We start from the raw sequence: 14,385 nt of genomic DNA on the forward strand, positions 1-14,385 counted from the left end.
ATGGGCTTTGAGGTTTCAAAAGCCCAAACCATTTCTGTTTAACTTTCTGTGCTTTCCTCTTGTGGATCAAGATATAAGCTCTCAGCTACTGCTCCAGAGCCATGCCTGCCTGCTGCCATGCTTCCCACCATGATGGTCACGAACACTAATGCTCTGAAATTGTAAGTTTTGGATAAACTCTTCTGTCACTTGTCTTGGTCATCAATTTAAAAAAAAAAAAAAAAAAACAACTAAGAAACCTGGTCTTGATTAAGAAGAGTAAAGAAAGCAAAATGGTCAGTTTCAGTTGTGAATAGAGATGCAAATGTTCTACATAATATTAAGCCAAATGTGATATATCTAAAAATAGTCAAATCCGCTTTGAATTGATGATTTATCCCAGGAATAGGAGGATGTTAAAGAGTTTGTTAATATTTTTCGTTGAGTAACAGATTGAGAATAGGGGTGTCATTTTATTCAATAATTAGCATTTGCAAAGTTTCGGCATCAAGAGAAGAAAAACTCTTAGTGAACTAGCAATGTTTAGTTTTTAAATGTCTTTCAAACAATATTTTCTATTAGAGAAAAATATGCTCACTACTATTCCTTACATTCTATATTTTATTGGTGATCATAGTCATCATTAGAGAAAGCAATAATAAAAGGACAAAATGAAGGAGGTCCTTCACAGGCTATATGTTTTGAAACCGAGATGGTCCAAGAAACTAAAAGAACCAGAATCTACAATAGAGTGCAGCAAGTTTCCTAGATACAGGATCAATATAAATTACCGTTATCCTTATATTCCAATAGCAACTAAGTATAATTGCATTGACCTTTTGATACCAAGCACAAATGCTGTGTTTACATTGAGCCTGAAAACAGTCTAGTGAGTATTATCTTAAGAGACACTGAGCCCACGGCTTAAAAATTGCCAAAGGTCCTAGAGGCAATAAAAGTTATGTACGCCTGGGATTACTATCTGAATCCATGTAACTCCGAAAAACTTGTCCTGTTTTAACTACTAAGTACTCATTTCCTCCTGTTAGCTGTAAAGAATGAGAACTCTTTGTTCCTGCCATCAATGCCTTCTTTTTACTTAATAGTTTAAGGGGTTTTTTTTTTTTTTTAAATAGGAAAAAAATCTTACACCTGAGATTCCAGAAACATCATAGATAAATAAAATTCGTGGTCCTAGGAGAGTTTCAAGATATCCAGGAACAAATCTAGCCATTGGCAGATTTGTTATCATTAACCCTTAGGATGATGGCTGAATGAGGCAACTAAGTAGTGGAAGCCACTGAGACCCAGAGTTCTGATGGGCCAGAAGCATCCAATCACTGCTCTGTGTGCGCACAGCCTGCTGGGAAGCCAAGGTGGGTGGTCTCCTAAGAAAGTGTTGAGTGGGATAGAGCATGCCTCCTGCAGACTCTGAAGTCAAGAAAGTCTTTAGAAACACTAGAGTTGGAGCAATAGTGGTGTCTCAATTGACTTGGTATAGCTCCTGAAATGTATTTTGTATTCATTATAGCAACAGCGGGGGCTATTGCCACACTTGCTGCTGCTGCCCTGACAGCAGTGTTAATAGTGAAGCGTCTGAGTAACTCAAGAAGAGGCACAAATACGGACTATGAGAGTACTGAGTATGTGGATAAAAATTCCCTGTCTAGTTCCAAAGTGGAACAGGAAGCCTACAAAAATTTGGACGAGATGGAACAGACATTAGACAAAGAATTGGATGAGAAGGATCAGCAGATACATGAAGAGCCGAATAAGAAGGGTCAGTATGTACATGAAGAACTGAACGAGAAGGGCCAGCAGATACACGAAGAACTAGATAAGAAGGGTCAGCATATAGATGAAGAACTGGACCCTAAGGAACGTGGAACAAAGGGACTGGATAAAACAGAGCCGCGTTCGCACTGGGATGTGCACAGAAAGGAGCAGGACCGCCAGACTTCGTAAGTATAAGCTAAAACTTGTTCAAGTGCACACAGGCAGCCCGTCGCAGGCAGGCTCCTTTTCTGAAGCTCCCTGAGCAAGCAGGTCAGGGCCTAGAAGACCGGTTTTCATGGGGAAAGCACAGGAAAGTGACAGGTTGGGACCGGGCGCAGCGGAGTAGCTCTGAGAAGCTGGCGGCCCTGGCACCGCACAATGGGCACCACCTCACAGAGGGGCTGCAGGAGGAGCCTCAGCACGAGCCGCACGCGGGCGGCCCCTCGGGGCGGGGCGGCGAGGCGGGCGGTGAGCTCCCAGGCTCTCGGGGACCGTGGGAGGATGCGGGCGGGCGGCCGGGGCGAGCGGTGCTGCGGCGAGCGACGCCGAGGAGGGGGGTGGCGGTGTTGAGAGGGCGGCGCTTAGGAGAGCGTCCGCGGGCCACCGCTGCCCCAGCGTTGCCTGGAGACAGCTTCGCCTCCCCACACGTCGCACGACTGCCGCCCCGCCCCGCCCTGCTCCGCGGCTCCGCGGCCTCCTCCCTCTTTCCAGCTCTTTCTCGAACCTGCCACTCCGCAGCGAGCCGTTGCCGAGCGCTGACGGGAGCGGCCGAGGGCGAGGCCGCCGAGCCTCAGCCGACCGGTGGCTCGCGCCTCCCCGGGCCGAGCGCGCAGGCGCAGACCGCAGTAACTGCCGGTTGGGGGCGGCGAACCGCAGTGGAGACTAGGCGGCGGGCCGGGCGGAGGCGGCGCGGCGCAAGCGGTCGGCTCCACCTCCGCAATTCCGACGCCCTGCCCTAGATTTTCTGACAGAGAGTGGGTCCTCTCCCTTGCTTCTCGCAGGAGTCGCAGCGCCCGTAGTGGGGACCCGCAGCGGGACGCGGTCCCCGCCGCTCGAGGCTTAGGCGGGATGTCGGTGGTGGGCATTGACCTCGGCTTCCTCAACTGCTATATCGCCGTCGCGAGGAGCGGCGGCATCGAGACCATCGCCAACGAGTACAGCGACAGGTGCACGCCGTAAGTGTCGCACGCCCCCTTTCCTGGGTGGGGCCCGGGACGCCCCCCATCCCGTGACAGGTGTAGCAGCGTCCACGGCCAGGACGAGGAGGGCAGAGGCTCCCCTCTGGCTCCTCGGCTCGCCCCACCTCTGCTTGCCCTGACCCTGGGGGTCCCTGCGTTGGGCTGCAAGAGGGACTAATAGGGGGTCACCGCGGCGTGGAGTTCAGTACAGAGAAGAAAGGTCTGCGGCAGCCAGCAAAGGGTGACCTGGGATTATCCTGTGCTAGGAAGCCTGCTAGAGCTCTGCATTCTGTCCTCCCTCCCCCCATCTCCTGAGCGACAGCTTTCTCAGAAAAGTGACCCCTGGTTATTGCACGCCTCAGAAAACGAATGGCAGTTTTCCCAACACCAGAAGTCATTTTTTTTTATTCATTTATCTGCCTATCTCTGTGTTTATAGAAAGGAAAGATGAGGTGGTGTCCTTGAGAATTTGAGATGATCTGACCAGTTTCCGGAGGGATTAGGTTAACACTGCATTCACTATGAGAGACTCAGACAATGGGAATCTTAGCTGTACATTGGCAATATCTTTCAATTAGTGGAAATTGCCGTTGTTAGAAGCTACTACCTAAAGTGCGTCTATACAGAGTGAATTGTTGGTGAGTCAGAGGCAACTATCCTGTATAAACAGGATTGTGGAGTGTTTCCATTATGAACTCTTGATGAAAGACTTTGTTTGTAGCATTATGTCATGGAAACATGAGTCCACACGTTCACGTCTTTCTCCTTTCTGGAAAGTTTGTTGGCAAAGAGCACAACTAATACTTGCACATGAAAGACTCTTTGTACACTCTTGTTAACCTGTAATTTGATGAGGAAAATTCTGTTCATGTTAATTTTTTTTGGAAAGATGAATGATCCATACTGTATTTTAAACTAGTGTTAGCCAAGATCAGTATAAAACCATCTTTAAATGACTTAAATGATGAGGTTAAAACAGTTGTAGTAGTTTAAGAATATGACAGTGTGTTTCAGAGTAGCTTTAGTGAATACAGAATGCTTTGATTTCTTTCCAAATGTAGTCTAGAATGCTTTAGGCCTCCTCTTCTTCTAGATTGGCACATCACATCTCTATCAAAATTCTAGATACACAAATGTGAACATTAATCACATAACCAACATAATTCCAGGACCAATAATTTACTCATGATTTATGAAGCATATCTATTATGAAAAATTATTAGACCTAGAAATATAGGTACATGGAAATGTAAATAAAAATTATAGTTCTGTCCAAAGATAAGACTTATAGTGTTTTTCTATTTGTTTTTAAGATAGAAAACTTGATGTTCTGTTAACTAACCTCTATGTAAAACTAACTATTCCATTAGTTTTAGTGTTGTATAATCATTAATGCCATCCCATGTTCTACTTTCAGGTTGCTTATATTTTATTTTTGCAAATGTTACAATAACTACCTTTTTGTTTAATTTTACTTTGTGGGTTTGTTGTTGAGCTTGTTTTGAGAATTGACATTTAGTGGATGATAAACTACTATGAACTTTACAGATGATTATTTTGCTTCTGACAAATATTCAATGACCATATTTGCTATTAATGTTGTTTCATTTAAATTTGTTTAGAGAGTTATAAGGGCTGATAGTACAGGCTGAAACATAGCCAAACCTAAAACTGCTCTAAAAATCTTCAAGTATTAGTGCAAAACAAAACAAAATGATTCCCCAGTCACTTCTTTGATCTTGATCTTAGGGGTAAGGAATCTGATATTACATAATAGGTATTATAAACTTGTGATATTTCACATGCCATTAGTAGTCTTTTTAGTCTATAATTGTTATACTAATTAATGATCATCACTTTGATCTGGTAGAGAAGTGGGTGTCAGGTGGTAGGTAGTTCGCAGGTTCTGGGTCCACACATTTATCATTAAAAGAACCTTAAAGTGGTTGTGCATTTATATTTGTTTGGACTGGGTGAATTTTAATTAAGACTATATCCTAAAATAATTATCCTAATAATCTAATAGTTAATATGCATCTACAATGGATGATCAGTTTCTGATTTTGTTTTTTTTGACATAAGGTTTTGGGTAAATAGCCCAGGCTAATCTTGAATTTGATCCTCCTGCCTCAGCCTCCAGAGTACTGAAGTGAAGGCATGCATTCCCATGCATAATGCCTGATCAGCTTTTTAAATATTTTTCTGTGTGATTTTTGTTAATGGGCTCAAATTATGATAATTTAATTATAAATTATGTTTAATAGGCATTTGGAAGCTTATATTATTTTTCATTCGTTAAAATATTTAATCCTTTTGGCCATAATACACAATTTGAAGTTTTATGTTGTAACTAAGTTGTATATGCCTAGAGTATTTTTTTCTAAAAAGAATGTTAGAAAGCCTGTAGCAACAAGATGCCATTCTGAGAAGATTGTTTCCCTTTTCATCTTCTACCATGACACTGTCCCTCCCACCCCACCACACCCCCCCCCGCAACAGTTAAACAGTATTCAGATGTCTTTTTCTCCAAAGAACTGAAGTCCCTTTACTTTCAAACACTGAAAGTCTCTCAAGAGCAGAACATTTCACTTGCTTACTTTAATGTCTAAAGAATCATGTTTTACAACTCTTGAGATCTATGCCAAGGCAGTGGCTCTCAGATAGGATCCATTTTGCCCTCACAGGAATGTCTCACACTTACCTGAAGATTCTTTTGTTGTCACCATTGAGAGTGGAAGTAAAAAAAGGTGTACTTAGCATCTTGTGGGTAGAGGTCAGCATGCAGTGGCTCAGCATAGCCCCACTTGCCCAACAAAAGAAGTAAATCTGGCCCAGAATGTTAGGATTGCCATGGTTGAGAAATTCAGCTCTCCAGACACCTTGGCACTATAGTTGAAACAAACAAGTTGCTTAGCTATTGAAAATTTGATTCAGAGCCAAACTGGCAACATAGAAGAGGGTCAGAAAGGCTCTCCAAGGAAGTGAGCTTGCTAGCTATCTCATATCACTGGTCATCAAGCAACAACACAGTGACAGAAGAACTAAGAATATTGTGGTCTGTGTCCCTGATAAGGGACAGGGAAAAGAAAAATAGGGCTATTTTTTAAAGCTTCTGTAACAAAATTGAGAGGAGCAGACAGATAAAAGGGATGGCTGAATGGAAAGTGCAGTGGGCCTCAGCAAAATACTGCAAGCCCTTAAGCTGTGCTCTAGAATATAGCCTTTGTTTTATATTGTACATCACCATATAACTATTACCATAATTATTACTATTACTATTACTCAAAACTTAATGGATTCCCATTACTTGACGCAAATATTTCAAATTTACAGTCTGGCCTTGATAACACTGTCTTAATCAAATCCTCTTATGAAGCTAACCAAGTTGTGTTATTCCTAGTTACCATTTAGATCTATATTTCTGTTCATTTTACAAGGGCCCTTACTGTGTGCCCTTCCAGTCAGTAATCCTGGCCAGTGTTGTGCAGTAGAACTTTCTATTATACATATTTGTTCTCTGTTTATTTGGGATTTTTATATCTACTAGCTACATATGAGTGTAAGGAACATGAAATGAGATTGATTTTGAGGCGCAAGATTTTGTTATTTAAATTTAACTGACCATATGTGAGTATTGGCTACCGTATTGGACATGAAGACAGTGTGCCTTGTTTCTTAAGATTTCACATTTTAATCTAGAGATACAGCTGGAGAAGTAAATTGGATTAGATGATAATATATACTATGGAAAAATAAAATTGCTTTTTAGATGTTATGAGATGTTTCTGTTGAGAATAAGGAATGTTTATATAGGGCTGTATGGGAAAGTGTCAGACTTGATAACTTTTAAAGAAACTTACTTGGCTCCTGACTTTAGTGACTGGAGGATACATCCTTGCTAGTGTTATAGCAAGGGCTTCTTGCTATGTCACAGTATGTGAGAGAAACAGAAAGGGGACATGCTGTATGTGTAAGGGGCCTAACATACTTCTGTAAAATTGGCACTGATTTTCTGAATTTAGTGCCCATAATCTGTCTCCTAGACCAATACATCTTAAAGGTTCTACCATCTCAGTGCCATTACTTTGGGACAAAGTTTCTGGTACATGAACCTTTAGAAGGAAACCATAGCCAACCTCAGCACCACCTGTATGCCCGAAATGCCCTTTTCCACAAAACAGCTACAAATTAAATACTTTGATGTCCTTTCAAGTTTTAATTTAGAAATTGCTTCTCTATAGCCCTGTTAGGTATATGTGGCTGTTTTTTTTTTTTTAAATTCCTATGTATTCTGTTGAATTTTTTCAATAAATTATAAATTCTCCAAGGATAGAAAGTGGCCTATGTATATACAGTGTTTGTTGATTGAATAGTTTCTTGTGGTTAAAACTAAAATCATGGAAACATTTTCTTCAATCATATGATAAAAATGTTATTCTTTATGTTACATGTAACATGGAGATGAGATCAAAATAGCATAATGAAAATTTTCATTTTCATTATGTGCCAGGTGTTGAAAGCATTACTCAACACCTGCATTCACTCTCCTGATCCTTACATAACTTGATGAGCAGGTGTTGTCATCACCATCACTGTATGGGAACTGAAAGAAAGGATACTTACATAACTCCCACAAGATAGCTAGCTGTTGAATGACAAAGCCAGAGAGCAAATCTAAGCAGCCTTACTTTGCTAAATATGACTACTTTTTATTAGGTCTCACACCAGTAGAGTTTGAAAAATAATTTTGGTACCCATACAGTATTGGCAATTAGTAGGATAGTTTTTAAATTCTAAAATTCTGATCACTTGTCTGTTGACATAAAGTTTAGAATATGTAAAGTTTTTATTTCTACCACCTATTTTTAAATAATGATTGTTTTAATTCTTTTAAATTTACTTAATATAAGGAGAACTTTATAAAACCACATAAACTGTATACAGAGAAGCAGAGGAACTGTTGCTCTCATCTTTTTCAGGGCCTGTATATCTTTAGGATCCAGAACTCGAGCCATTGGAAATGCAGCTAAGAGCCAGGTATGTTGTTAGTGTGGTTGTTTTGACTTAGAGGGAAACTTAACTGCACAATCGTAAGTTTTCATGGTATGTAGTTGAGAATTGCAAGTAGGACAGAGTCTAGCACCTTTGTATTTTGACAGAGATGCTTTGCTGGTTGTGGTGGCACATACCTGTAATCCCAGGTCTTGAGGCAGTGGGATTGAGAGTTCAAGGCCAGCAGAAGCTGCATGAGATACTGTTTCCAAAACAAAGACAGAAAAAAAGGGTTGGGGTGTGGAAGAAGAGGTAGAAATATAGTTGCTTTGAGTTATAGATTAATTTTTCATGTTATTTATTTAAAAACTTGTAAAGTTGGAATGTCCTTCCATGTGGATTTTTTCCTGCCTGATCACATTCTATAGGGGGCAGTCTTCTGGATCATTCCATGACTGACAAGAAATGGTTTTAGTAAAAGAAAGTAGAGGAAACAAAGTAAGTAATTTCCAGAGTGGCTTCCAGAGTGGCTCGGCGTGGCCGTAAAGTTTAAGCATATCTCCAGGCTCCTGAAGTACATGTGAATAGATTATTAACTTTAAGTTTGCCTGGTAGCTTGATGGTGTTAGATTGCTTTGACTTTATTTCCCTAAACCAAAGCACTTGGTAGTTATGTGTGATGCTTTATGTGTGAGTGGGTGTTTCTTCCAGTTCTCAGGTTCCTAAACCAAGCACTAGGGAGGCTGACTTAGGATGATCAGGCATTCAAGGTTCATCTCAAATGAGTTTAAAGCCGGCCTGAGCTACATGAAATCCTCTTTCACAAAGTCTGTAATTTAATGTGCCATTCTTCCTTTGTGACTTTGTGGGAATTACTCATTTACTCAAACTGTTGCTTACAGTTTTGAAAGAATGTCTTTTATAACTGCTTTAATTGTGAAAGTGTTTAATGTTTTCTATGATCAAATTGTATACAAATGTTAATTATGTCATATTGTATATAAATGTTAATTATTGCTAAAAATAGCTCCTTTGGTTAATTTATACACCACATTTTGGTGTCCTTAAGAGGTTTTTTTTTTTATTATTATTTTATGTATGTGTATGTGTCTGTGTGTGTATACAGGAATGGGGCCAGTGCACATGGAGGCCAGAGGAGATTGTTAGATCCTTTGGAGCTGGAGTTAAAGGCCTTCGGGGCCACCTGATGTGAGTTTTGGGATCCAAACTCAAGTCTTCATGATTGAGCAGCAAGCTCTCTTAACCACTGAGCCATATTTCTAGCACCTTCATATTATGACTGCTTTAAATTTAGTAGAAATGGTTACTTTGTTTAAAGCAGCCTTTAATATTGTATCTCCCATGAATTAAGTTAACTGAGCACCCCTGTGTTTTCGTCCTATGATGGAAGTTCAAGATATATTTGACTTTGAAAGTCATTAGGAAAGCAGGTACTGCATCTCAGTAACAATATAGTTTGAACAAAAAAATTATCTTGTCAAAATATCGGTCATTTGCAATGAAGAATGTTGCTTAGCTCTGTGCTCCATGGAAGGGGTTTTAGTTCCTGGCCTAGAGGTGATTCTCAGCAATGGGAACAAGATACCTCACAAGAAAATATATATTGAAAAGAAGGGAAAACTGAATGATTAAAAAACAGTTTAAATAAAAACGGGAAAAATGGGGAAGGGTTTAGAGAAATGGCTCAGTAGTTAAGAGCAAAAAGTGCTCTTGCAGGGAACCAGAGTTAGCTTCCCAGAACTGCCAGTAAGTCCAGCTCCAGATGTGATTCTCTTTCCTGGCCTCCAAGAGCTCTTTATTCATATGCATCCACACACCCATATCCACATACACATAATTTAAAATAAAAAAATTTAAGGTAAGGGGAAAACACAAAATCAAAGATAGTAATTCACTGACCAAAAGTGCTGAAAGGGGTTGGAAATATGGTGCAGCAGCCAAGAATATCCCTGTTGTTCAGAGGACCCACATTTGATTTCAGCACCCACATGGTGACTCACAGCCATCTATAACTCCAGTTCCAGGAGATTTGATGACTTCTTCTGGCCTCATCAGGCACTAGACATGCAAGTAGTATACAGACATACATACATGCAGGCAAAATAATTGTATATATACATTTTTCAAAGTGATAAAAAAAACAAAGAGGTAATCTGCCAATAGATTTGCACCATATTAATTGAAAAGTTTTAGATTTTATATTATCATCCTCTCTTTCTCTCTCTCTCTCACTAACTTCTAGGATAAGAGAATTTTAGAGATACTTAAGATACATAGAGTATAACTTTGCTTTCTAGTTGGAAAAGAAGAAAATGAAGTAAAATTATGAATTTAAGTGTGCAGGATTAGGGATTTGGTGGTTTTAAGTATTATAATATCTTATTTTGCCTCATTAAGTAATTGATAACTTCAAATGTGTATTGCCAACAGATAGTCACAAATGTAAGAAATACAATTCATGGCTTCAAAAAACTTCATGGGCGATCATTTGATGACCCCATTGTGCAGACGGAGAGGATCAGACTTCCCTATGAACTGCAGAAGATGCCTAATGGAAGCACGGGTGTTAAGGTAAGCTTTGTGTTTAGAGAGTGTAGTGTCTTCTTAAGAGAAGGGATAATGGGAGAGTGTTACCATCATAACCTCAAGTATAATTTTCTTTCTTAAGACATCTGTCCTGGCTGATTTATTGCCAACTTGACACAAGTTAGAGTTATTTCGGAAGAGGAACTCTAAATTGAGGAAATGCCTCAAGTATTTGCCTAAAGCCAAATCTATAGTACATCTTCTTAGTCATAGAAGTGGATGGCCCAGCCTGTTGTGGTTGTGCCACCCCTGGGCAGGTGGGGTCAAGGGATGTAATAAGAAAGTAAGCTATGCAAGCTATGAGGAGCAAGCCAGTAAACAGTGTTCCTTAAAGTCCTGCATCAGCCCCTGCCTGCACGTTTCTGCTCTGACTTCCCTGAATGATGGACTTAACGCTGTAAGCCGAAATAAACTCCTTCCTCCCCTAGTAGAAACCCAAATTAGGACAGTGCCTAAGAAATAGTTTTGCAGTAATTTTAGTAAATGCAAAAAACACTCTAGCCTAGATAACTTTTAAAATTAGTACTTTTGTTTGAAAGAAGAAACAACTCTCACTGGGAGAACTCCATTAGGTGAAATCTTGTAAAAGTAAAGGCAGAGCCACAAGTGCCTTAGAATACATCCCAGAGTAGTAAGTATAACTGCCAGCAGTTTTTCAAGTTTATAAGAACCTTGTAATATTGCGAAAGGACTAAAGCAAATTTTCTTTGAAGATATAGCTGGGCTTTTGAGTATATTCTAGACACTTAAAGTAGAATATGGCCAACACACACTAGTGAAATACTTGTGTACAGTCAGTGTATGACCAACAATTCCACTCCTCCATAACCGGAAAGAGTTGAAGATATGCACACAAAATTCCTACATATGAACATTTATAACATTAATGGTGTAATTTATAGTAACAAAGTTACTATACTGTGTGTCCATTGTGAGTTAGATAGGGGAAATATATCTATACAGTAGAATAATGTGCAGCTATAAAAAGAAAGGCCTGACATGTACTACTGCATATAGGAACTTTAAATACATGCTAAGTTAAGGAACCCCAGCACAAAAGTCCACATGATTTAGTATGAGTCTTTTTATTTGCAATATCCAGAATACAGTAAGTCCATATGTGCAGAAAGTAGATTAGTGACTGCTAAGGGCTAAGGGGAAGGGGAAATGGCTGTACAGCTAACTCTCTGAGGAGATTTTTGGAGTGGTGATGAAAACATTCTACAAGTAGAAAGTGGAGATCCATGCACAATTTTGTAACCCCCTTATACACTCTGGAACTTTATGCTATGCAACTATCTCCCTACAGCTATTTTTAGTAATTCTAAGCTTGATGTGTCTGTGCTGTGGATATGCCTGTATTTCCAGTTTTAGAAGAGGATTCTGACTAGAGTAGATGGCAGATTTTAATAAGGAGAACGAAGTTGCTCAGATAGGTCAGGGATGCCCCTGAGAGGGTAAAGACAGAGATAGGTTTTGAAGGTAGGCCTTGGTATAACTTGTGGGTCAAGGAGCTCAGTGGAGCTGGATAACTGAGCTGTGCTAGCAGTAACTAAGATGGAAATTAGGGTCAGATATTGTTTAGGTTTGTGAGGTCCTGGTAAAGGACCACCTTGCAGTCTTACCTATTAAAGGTTACAATGTAAGATCATTAAAATATTTTGCTTTTATTTTTCAAAAAAAAAAATAATAAAACAGAAGGGCAGACTATTTATTTAGCTCAGCCGTCAAGTGGTTGTCTAACAAGCACAAGGACATGAGTTTGGTTCCCAGCACTAGAAGAAAAAAAGCACACATGCACACACATGCACACATATGCACACATATGCACACACATGCACACACATGCACACACATGCACACACATGCACACACATGCACACACATGCACACACATGCACACATATGCACACATATGCACACACATGCACACACATGCAAAATAGATGGTAGTTTGTGAATGGGCTGGGGAAGACTGTCTTTTAGAGAAAACTAATTTTTGAGCAATAGAAGGTTGCATATTCATAGTGTGTGTCTATAAGATAGTTTAAAGGGCTTTAAACTTTAAGATAGTTTAAAGAGTCAATCCTGTGGTCCACTTCTCCATCTGAGTATTGCTGAGTGTTGCTAGGCAGCCCTGTGTACTTTGTCCCCTTTTTTCTTTATAGAGATTCATATGAATGTACTTGATATTCACTTCCTCTAACCTTTAGATGCCCTTATACAAAGAAGTACTGTGTACCATGCCTGCCAGTTATTGTAAGATTAACTCTCTTACTTCAGGGTTACCCCTTACTTTAATTTTTAATTTATGTTTTAATATGATATGCTTTGGTGTTTTGCTTACACTTATACTAAGAATTAAGCCAGAGTCGTCTCGAAGAGCAGCCAGTGCTCTTAAACACTGTGCTATCTCTCTAGCCCCATACCCCCTCATTTTAAAGGTAGCAATTCAGTAGCATTTGTTACTTAGTTATTTTTACATGGATTGGAAACAGTAGAAAAGAATTTTAGTTGTGGTTCAAAATCATTCATTTTGTTAGATATATGCTTAGTTTTACATATTCGTATATATATGTGTATATGTATACACACATATATACATATGTGTATATGTATACACACATATACACATATATACACACATATACATATACATATATATACATACACACACACACACACACACACACACACACACACATAAGTTTAAATACATTGCTAGGCTTGAAAACCTTCTCCTGAACTCTTCCAAAGGTTAATGTCATGAAATTAAGGTGCATTTTGGGGGAATCTAGGTTAAAAACATAGGCTTATATTAGGTGAATTAAATACAGTTGTTTTATGTTCTTCATATGTTCTTATGTTTTAGGTTCTTCATGTCACTTTGTATTGTATTTTATCTCATGTGTAATGGTGTTTTGTCTGCAGTATGTGTATCTACCTTCAGAGGCCAGATTCCCTGGAACTGGAGTTATAGATGCCTGTGAGCTGCCATGTGGTTGCTGGGAGTTAAATCCAGCTCTGGAAGAGCAGTTTGTGCACTTAACTGCTGAGCCACCTCTCTAGCCCTGTCTGTATTGCTTTTAAATGTGTCATAAAGGTTAAATTAGTTTAAAATACAGGTTCCTTGCTTAGGTTTATCTTATATTCCTAAATGCAACACAGTTAGGCAATAAAGTATAGCACAAACCGGGTCTCCATTCATTATACTTAATCCAGGCTTCCCTCTGGGAAGTTTGGTATAATACATGTTACATATTCTTAATATGGATTTTTCCCTTTGTTTTCCTTCTGTTTTAAATTTTCTGTTTTCAAAAACATGTAACTGAAGCTGAGTACTAACTTTTTTTAAAAAAGAATTTTATCTTTTTTTTTTCATTATTTATATCACACTTGGAAAGTGAATGATAAAAGTGAATGGTTTTAAGGACAAGGACCTAAGAGGTCCCTTCAAAGTAGTGTAGCTATTTGTGTGGAGCTAAAAATGAAAGGCATGTTCAGTGTTGCTAGTTTCCACGGTGGCATGACATATAGATGATGCTAAGAGCACATGCTGGGTGAGTAGACAACTCTTAGCACATCAATCTTGGTTATAGGTGCGGTACCTGGAAGAAGAGCGGCCCTTTGCAATTGAGCAAGTCACGGGAATGTTGCTGGCTAAGCTTAAAGAGACCTCAGAGAATGCCTTGAAGAAGCCAGTGGCTGACTGTGTGATCTCGGTGAGCAGCAGTGCATTGACATCCATATGAAAAGGGTTCTCTTTGTAATTTCTCCTTTCAGCCTTTTCTTTGTTAAAAGCTGCCTTATTTGGTAAAGTTTAGAGTTGGCTTTCCTATTAAGTCAGTTCTCA

At 39.6% G+C, this 14,385-nt stretch overlaps 1 protein-coding gene across 2 annotated transcripts in view; it reads left to right on the top strand.

Moving 5' to 3' along the window:
• The first annotated feature begins 1,332 nt into the window (after positions 1–1,332).
• The window catches only part of Hspa4l (heat shock protein family A (Hsp70) member 4 like), a 50,941-nt gene continuing 37,888 nt past the window's right edge, over positions 1,333–14,385 (top strand). Inside the window, exons 1-5 of one of the 2 annotated variants that reach the window (XM_076932323.1) lie at positions 1,333–1,940; positions 2,757–2,930; positions 7,913–7,970; positions 10,377–10,517; positions 14,132–14,254. In XM_076932323.1, the coding sequence (XP_076788438.1) occupies positions 1,489–1,940; positions 2,757–2,930; positions 7,913–7,970; positions 10,377–10,517; positions 14,132–14,254 (948 nt within the window). In that variant the 5' untranslated portion in view covers positions 1,333–1,488. Of the gene's footprint in view, positions 1,941–2,183; positions 2,224–2,756; positions 2,931–7,912; positions 7,971–10,376; positions 10,518–14,131; positions 14,255–14,385 lie in introns of those variants that run through there. The other variant, XM_076932324.1, reaches the window with a different exon arrangement.

Source organism: Arvicanthis niloticus, chromosome 4 (genome assembly GCF_011762505.2).
Source record: "Arvicanthis niloticus isolate mArvNil1 chromosome 4, mArvNil1.pat.X, whole genome shotgun sequence".
Lineage (NCBI taxonomy): Eukaryota > Metazoa > Chordata > Mammalia > Rodentia > Muridae > Arvicanthis > Arvicanthis niloticus.